Consider the following 8,763-nt stretch of genomic DNA (forward strand, 5'->3'; position numbering starts at 1 on the left):
AAATCAGCCAATCAATCATTCAAAAAACAAACCAACCAATCAATCTATAAGCTGTAGTCTCAATAAAGCCTTTGATTAGTTAAGAAGCTTATGTTATTAAATTTTTACTCATTTTTAGAAAAATTTACTGAATCAATAAAATAAAACAATTTATAATCACTTTTATTAAATATTTGATGGAATTCAATATAAAATGGTAAATTAAATAAATAAAAAAATTATTTTTTTTTTCAATTTCTTAAATTAATATTCATCTTTTAAAATAAAATAATAAGTAAAAAATCTCAAAAGAAAAATTGCAAAACATTATCACTTCACTAAAAATAGACGTACCTGATAAAAATACGATTTAAAAAGATAATTCTAGTGATAGTCTTAGTATCTTCTATTTAGTTTTAGATACTTTTTTTAAATAATTATATCAAATGAATTTTAAAAATTGTTACAATAAAAGCCAAGGAGTTTTTACCCTTCAATAAATATAACAAGAAAACTTTAAAGTATATTTTTGTTACTTCTCTATGATTAAGTAAAATATTGAGTTCCAATTGGTTTATATGTTAATCAAAAACTAAAAAAGTATAAATAAATAAATAAATAATAAATTAAAAATTAACATATCAGAAAAAGACTAAATAAAACTTGAGAACAACTAATGGATCTTTTAAGGTTAGACGTATTTTCTTCAGAATTTTACTTTAATTTAGGCTTCAACCGCTCAAGCAGAAAAGGGAGCTATACAGGATTACTTTTGTCTTTCTTGAGTGCAGTTACAGTCTTGTCTTACTTCATCTATCTGCTTTATCTTTATTTTAATAATCTAATTGATACAAAGTATAGGTCGTAAAGCTTTATTACTTAAGATAGAATAGATGTACCACTGCAATAAAATTTGATTGCTTTTTAATTTTAAACAGATGTAAATCAAACAGTCGAATAGTTATAAGCGAAAGAAAATAAGACTTATCTAGTCTACTATGCAGAATTGCTATATTAATCTGGTACCGATACTTAACTTCTACACCTTGATATTGTTTAATGTTAAGATCCTGAGCTTTAAGGATTCAATTGCATAGACTATTCTAAAATTAGCAATTACACTCTTTATTTTAACCCAAAAACAACTGAAACATCTATGATCATTTTATATTTTTATGGTTGCTTAGATGTAGATAGAGTCAAGAAAACTATTCCTGACAATTGCGCCACACAATAAGAAATAAATGCATTAGTAGATTCTCCTTTAATGATATAAAATATCAAATTATACACTCAATAGTACAATACAACATCTAAATAAATACAGACAAATTTCAGAAATTTGTAGAATTATATTTAATCGGACTCTTCGCAATAAGTACTTTTAAAGGTGTAAACGCAACAGACCAAAGTAAACCAAGGATTAGTGTTTCAGTCACAAGAATAATTCTCTTCACCAATTTCATTCTTACAAAATACTCAAAGTTTTGATAAGGCTGGCTCACTTAAATTAGGTTTTGGACCTTATAATAATATTCTTCTATAACTTGATGAAATCATTTTAGAAGTAGAAATTACATATCCTACTATCACAGAAATATTAGCGCTTGTAAATAGTGTTGTAGCTATTTGTATGAGTTTGAAAGTTCTTGGCAGGCTTCTTTCTTAAAAGCTGATCAAATAAGACTTGATTATGCTCTTTTTGCAAAATTTATTCCAAGATAAATATGAGGAGATTGTAATAAAGAATAAATTAATAGATTAAAAAGAAACAGATTCTTTATTTAAAGAGATATAAGGAAGTTCTACCTAACAAAAATAATAATAATAATAATAACAATAATAATAGAGCTGTCATATCCAACTTGGAAATTAAACAGATAATTATGAATTAAAACAAAGCTAAGATGAAGGAGGAAAAAAATAGGATTTTGTAGATAATTGCCTTAAAGATTCAAGGGAACCGTAACATTATAGACTGAATAAAAGATAAGTATAATCTCAAAATTTACAGAAAGGGGTATGTGGATTTGATAAAAAAGAGGATGTTTTGAATTTTTAAGATCCCACTGAAGTCAATTAAAATGATGAAGATTTTATAGATATTTTTGTACCTAGTTTTTTGACAAAATCAAGAGAGTCTGTGGAAAAAAGCTAAAGCATCAACTCAGATCATCCTATTTTAGACATTTAAAACCCTAATTTTTAGGATGAAGTTATAAACCAAAGCGAACTTACAAAAACTGAAGGAAATTCTCCATATCAAAATAAATAAAAAAAATATATTAAAAAAATATCAAATACTAGTGAAGGCTTGGGAACATTAGAATAAATGATTACTTCACCTAAAACCAATAGACCTTTTATTTCTCCAAAAAAAAGCTCTGAATTAATTTCTCTTCCTAGAGAGGAACCTCTCTAATAGTAATTTAAGTAATAACCTTTAAAAAATCCATAAAACAACCAGAATATTGAAATGACAACTTTTGAGGAGTAAAGAAAGAAAAAATACAGTCTGGACTTATTACAAAGAATATCTTCTTTTAAATAAAAGATTACATAAAATAATGTTATTAAATAATAACTTGAAAAAATTTTATTTAAAAAAAAGTATTTCATTTTAATTAAAATAAATAAAACTTATTTAATTTTTTATAAATAAAATAGAATTGTTGATAAAAAAAGTTACCTTTTAAGTTTAGGAATAGAAGATAAATCAATGAAGAAAATTTATGGATAAATGCACAAACATCTTGATATCTACTAGATTTATAAGGATCTCATTTTATTGAAGAAAGCTATGATGATTATTTTGGATTAAGAATAATTGGCTGCCCTGCAACTAGTAGGTTGCTCAACAGAGTTTCTTGAAATTGATGACTTCGATGAAAGCTAAAACATTAAAAAAATGAGTAAATAAATGAATAAATTGATTTATATTTATTAATAAAGAATTTACTAAAATTTATTAGTTTAATAAAATAGATTGAGTCATTTTGAGAAAAGCCAAGCACTTTCTGATAACTTTGATTTACAATAAGAGTTTATCAAAAACTTTTATTAAAAATGTAAAGATAAGCCATAAATTTCAGAAATTGATAAAAGAATATTATCATCTATTGTATTCAAAGATAGATCAAGTTGATTTAAATATGTTTTTTTATTGATGTAGATATTCATATTTTTTGTATGTTTTGAATAATTTTTATCAAAAACAAAAATTAATTCATTTATTTTTTATTTTTTATTAAATTTATATATATATTTATATTATCTTTTAAATTAAATAAATAAAAGTAAGGACTTATCGATACTAAAAAGCAAATAATAGTGATTATGGCTATATAAATAAAATACTCAGCAGAAAAGAATTGATTCATAATAGAATATATAACTTACTGCGTAATAGTTAAAAAGCTAATATTATTAATAATTTTATGATGTTTTTATGTATTAAAAATTTGAGAATATTTATATTTATTTATTAAGATAGTTTTTTTATACCATTATTATCAATATTTTTTGTTTATATTTGATAAAAAAAATAAATAAATCTTAATCAAATTTTTACTTTTTAAATTATCAAAAAATTTTCTTTTTGTGATTCAACAAATATTTTATATTTACAAAAACATTTTTGAAAAATTTAATTTATTTATTTATTAATCTAAAGTATTTAAACTCAATTAATATTAATTTATATTTTAAAACCAGTATTAAATAAGTATATTAACTTTGTCTAATACTTTTTCTAATCAAGCTGTTAAATTTTGAATTATTAAAATTTAGATAGATATCTAGTAAAAAAAAATAAGAGTCACAAATAAATAAGTAATAAATTTTGAGTAGAACATAAATGACTACTATGCATAGATTTTTAGACAATTTATATGAGCTCAGCATTTTAAGTAGAAATGGATTGAATGTAATGTAAGAGTTTTTGAGAGTTTGTGAAAGAAATTCTGATTTAGAAGATTAAGTTATTTGCAAATTAGCTAGTTATTTTAAATCATTGAGTGCCTCAGATTGTTATGATTTATCAAGTAGATTATTCTAAAATTTCAAACAATAATAAGAAGCCTAAAGCAGCAACGATGTATACAACTAGTAGACATTTGCTCCTTTTAATCAACAAAAACTTCCATGTAAAAACTAAAAAAAATAATTACAAAATCTGCAAAATAAGGAAAATAAAAATAATACCTTGCAATTATTATCACCTAATTTGAATAATAAATTAGATTTTAACATAAAAAAGTATGATTGGAAATGAAAATTGTAAGTGAATGATCAATTAAAATAGCTCTGTCGTATTATTAATAAAAAATATTGTAAGTTAGGATTTGTATTAATAAAATAGCATTAAAATTCCAGCAATAAATCTATTAGATAGTTGAGCCCATAAGCTGTTAAAATGAGCAATCATATAAAATAACAATTAAATACTTTCTTTGAATAAAAAGAGGTCTAAAAAAACCTTTTGAAGAATAACAACATATAAAAGTTATTAGATTAAAAATAACTAAAAAGAAATGAATCGAGTGAAGATTTAAAAAACCAATATCTGTCTTAAAGATAACTATAAAACACTTTAAGACAAACAAACAGCCCAGAACCCCTAAAGAAATAGAGAAGCAGTTTAAGTATCAGCCACAACTTAGGTAGTTTACAAAATAATATACAATAAATAAATAGTTAAATTAGCTCTCCACAAAAGTTAGTTAATAATCAAAGCATAAATTAGTATAACTCAATAAAAAATCTTAAGGAATCTTTGAATAAACAATTGAATGAGTCAAACCTACATTTAAAAATGAATATTAGTAATATCAGATTATCAGATTAAATTATCTGAATTTAAAAGAATCGTATAAGTTGATTCATGAATAACAGAAGCAGATTTAATTACAAACCAAGAAGTGGTCTAACTGATTGATTCAATAAACTAAAAACATTATGCAAAATTTTGCACCTTTAAACCTTCCATTAATAAAGAAAATTAAAACTATGAAAAATAAAAAATAGAGAAAGAAGCAATCCTTTTGAAAGAATGTATAAAGATGGAGTAAACATAAAGCTAAAAAGTCACAAATACTCTCTCATATAAAGAGCTGTCTAGAATTAAAAGATTGTACATTCCATCCAAACCTACAAAAATCTAATTCAAAACCAAGAATTGTTCGATTTGCAGGAACTCTTACTAAATTTTCTTAATCTCCTAATGATTTTAAATAAGAAAATGAATTATGAATTATTTTATATTTATTTAAATTGCTCTTTTAGAAAAATACTATTTAAATTAAGTTAAATATTTCTCCTAATCTTTCATTTACTAATTTAAACACTTTGAAATTATTTTATTAAAATAAATATTATTTACAGTTAAAATTCAAAAAATTTCAAATTAAAATTGAACTAATTTGGGCATTTATTTATTTTAATCAAACTCATTAATTAATTTTTTTTGATAGATTTAATACCTAAAATATGAAAAATAAATTAATTGATTGAATAAAATTTTTAAATTATTAAAATATTTAATTTATAAATAATAAAAATGAGAAAAATATATCGAGATATGAAATAAATCTGTAAAATGAAATGAATTATTATATTTGATTAATTTATTGGTTGGAACCCAATCATTCGGAAAAAATATTAATTTATTTGTTTTATTAGAATATATTATTTATATTATAATATTTACTAATATATTGATATATATTATATAAATATTAAGATATATTATTAATTTAAATAATAAGAAATTTTTAACTTATAGACAATATAAAATCATACATAAAAAAGTCAAGGAATTTTTTATTCCACTGACGTCGCGTTGCCAATATCTATAATTAATTATCTATAAATAATAAATGAAAATTTTAAAAATCTTCTTACATTTAATTAGTAAAATTTTTATTTTGTTAACTCTCAACTAATTTAAAAAGTTAACATTTTTAGTAAATATTATAGTAAAAATAATTTTAAAAATAGTAAGTTTTATTGAGTAGATAGATAGATATATTGTTAATAATAAATCTAAAGCAGTTTATATTTTTTAAATAACTGTACGTACAGTTTAATTAATGTTAAAAAAATTTTTAAAAGTCTTGTGGTGATGAATTTCTTCTAAAAGTGGTAAGTCTATTAAAAAGCGATTTATATTAATTTGAATAGAATTCAAGACTCTAAAATTTTCTGTCAACATTATATAAAATGCCATAAAAGAGCTATTTTTTTAAAAATAGCTATGTATTCCAAATGTGTAGAACATAAAAAGCTACATAACTATTTTAGAATCTTAGAATGAATACAATAAATATATTATAAAATGAATAAGATGCTTAAATACTACAAACACTCTACATTTAATTAACATCATTTATATCAATTCTAAATTATAATTAATACAGTTTTAACATAAAAAAATAGATTTTATAATAATGGTTTATTTATATAAAAAATGAGAAAAGCTAAAATTTCACTTATAAAACAAAAATATTTTTCCTTTTATTGATATAAATCTATTTTTGATAAGAATCCGTAGATTTTGAATTATTTATGTATGTATATTTTAACCTCTATATGCCTCACAATTTTCTTTGATTTTGTTATTATTTTAATTCACTTTTAAGTTATTTATTACTTTGATTATTTTTATGAAATAAAATTGGTTGAAGGTTAATTATACGAATTCTGTGGTTGTAATTTATTAATTAACAATTAGAAATTGATTGATCAGTTACTAGAGCATTTTTAAAAAGTGTAATAATGAGAAAAATACAAAAAAAGTTTTTTTTTATTGTTTAAAAAGCTGTAATTAATTATTCTACTTTTAGGATATGTGAAATCAATAAAAAGCTTTAGATTTTATATATTTTATCGGAGTAGACCGTAATTTACATTTAAGGACTCAATGAATATGATTTTATCATCTAATCGATGATTTAGTTATATTGTTAATTTATTTCCATTTAAAATGCATCTACTTTTAATTTATTTTTTAATATAAATTAATGTAAGAAGGAAAATTAATAATAAATAGAAATTTCTTAATCTAAGCAATTATATTGGCTACTAAATCAGATTAAAAAACCGTTCAATTTAGATAACCAATAAAAAATTTAAATCAATCATTAAATCAGCTAATCTATCATTTAAAAAACCAACCAACCAATCGATAAGCTGTAGTCTCAATAAAGCCTTTGATTGGTTAAGAAGTTTAGTTTTTAAATTATAACTCATTTTTAGAAAAATTTACCGATTGTATAAAATAAAATAATTTATTAATCACTTTCATGAAATAATTTAATGGAATTCAATAAAAAAGGGTAATTTAATTAAATAAAATATTATTTTTCAATTTCTTAAATTAATATTCATCTTTTAAAGTAAAATAATAAGTAAAAAATATCAAAAGAAAAATTGCAAAACATTATCACTTCACTAAAAATAGATGTACCTGATAAAAATACGATTTAAAAATATAATTCTAGTGATAGTCTTAGTATCTTCTATTTATTTTTAGATACTTTCTTTAAATAATAATAACAAATGAATTTAAAAAATTGTTACAATAAAAACCAAGGAGTTTTTACCCTTTAATAAATATATCAAGAAAACTTTAAAGTAAATTTTTGTTACTTCTCTATCATTAAGCAAAACATTGAGTTTAAATTGGTTTATATGTTCAAGAAAAACTGAAAAAGTATAAATAAATAAATAAATAATAAATTAAAAATTAACATATCAGAAAAAGACTAAATAAAATTTGAGAATAACAACTAATGGATCTTTTAAGGTTAGACGTATTTTCTTCAGAATTTTACTTTAATTTAGGCTCCAATCGCTCAAGCAGAAAAGGGAGCTATACAGGATTACTTTTGTCTTTCTTGAGTGCAGTTACAGTCTTGTCTTACTTCATCTATCTGCTTTATCTTTATTTTAATAATCTAATTGATACAAAGTATAGATCTTAAAGCTTCATTACTTAAGATAGAATGGATGTACCACTGCAATAAAATTTGATTGCTTTTTAATTTTAAACAGATGTAAATCAAACAGTCGAATAGTTATAAGCAAAATAAAATAAGACTTATCTAGTCTACTATGCAAAATTACTATATTAATCTGGTACTAAGACTTAAGTTCAATATCTTGATATTGTTTAATGTTAAGATCCTGAGCTTTAAGGATTCAATTGCATAGACTATTCTAAAGTAAGCAATTACACTCTTTATTTTAACCCAAAAACAACTGAAACATCTATGATCATTTTATATTTTTATGGTTGCTTAGATGTCGATAGAGTCAAGAAAACTATTCCAAACAATTGTGCCACATAATAAGAAATTGATAAATTAGTAGATTCTCCTTTAATGATATAAAATATCAAATTATACACTCAACAGTACAATACAACATCTAAATAAATATAGACAAGTTTCAGAAATTTATAGAATTATATTTAATCGGACTCTTCGCAATAAGTACTTTTAAAGGTGTAAACGCAACAGACCAAAGTAAACCAAGGATTAGTGTTTCAAACACAAGAATCATTCTCTTCACCAATTTCATTCTAACAAAATACTCAAAGTTTTGATAAGCTTGGCTCAATGAAATTAGGTTTTGGACCTTATAATAATATTCTTCTATAACTTGATGAAATCATTTTAGAAGTAGAAATTACATATCCAACTATCACAGAAATATTAGCACTCGTAAATAGTGTTGTAGCTATTTGTATGAGTTTGAAAGTTCTTGGCAGGCTTCTTTCTTAAA

The 8,763-nt window shown here is 22.0% G+C and overlaps 3 protein-coding genes across 3 annotated transcripts in view; all 3 read left to right on the top strand. All coding sequences in view use genetic code 6, as the record gives it.

The window, feature by feature from the left end:
* Positions 1–655: 655 nt before the first annotated feature.
* Positions 656–3,124, top strand: TTHERM_00640060 (AMP-binding enzyme family protein; the record flags this gene model as incomplete). Its single annotated transcript, XM_001015323.2, has 3 exons — positions 656–2,403; positions 2,647–2,891; positions 3,054–3,124. The coding sequence occupies 3 exons, from the start codon at positions 656–658 to the stop codon at positions 3,122–3,124; spliced, it is 2,064 nt and encodes a 687-aa protein (XP_001015323.2).
* A 711-nt stretch (positions 3,125–3,835) lies between these two features.
* TTHERM_000640069 (hypothetical protein) lies at positions 3,836–4,252 on the top strand (the record flags this gene model as incomplete). Its single annotated transcript, XM_012797488.1, has 1 exon — positions 3,836–4,252. One exon carries the CDS (start codon positions 3,836–3,838, stop codon positions 4,250–4,252), a length of 417 nt encoding a protein of 138 aa, XP_012652942.1.
* A 3,517-nt stretch (positions 4,253–7,769) lies between these two features.
* The window catches only part of TTHERM_00640070 (AMP-binding enzyme family protein), a gene marked incomplete at both ends in the record, with an annotated part of 1,155 nt that continues 161 nt past the window's right edge, over positions 7,770–8,763 (top strand). Inside the window, one exon of the mRNA XM_001015324.3 lies at positions 7,770–8,763. This exon is cut by the window's right edge and continues 161 nt beyond it. Coding sequence (XP_001015324.3) covers positions 7,770–8,763 — 994 coding nt within the window.

This window comes from Tetrahymena thermophila (genome assembly GCF_000189635.1).
Source record: "Tetrahymena thermophila SB210 genomic scaffold scf_8254653, whole genome shotgun sequence".
In the NCBI taxonomy this organism is placed as follows: domain Eukaryota; phylum Ciliophora; class Oligohymenophorea; order Hymenostomatida; family Tetrahymenidae; genus Tetrahymena; species Tetrahymena thermophila.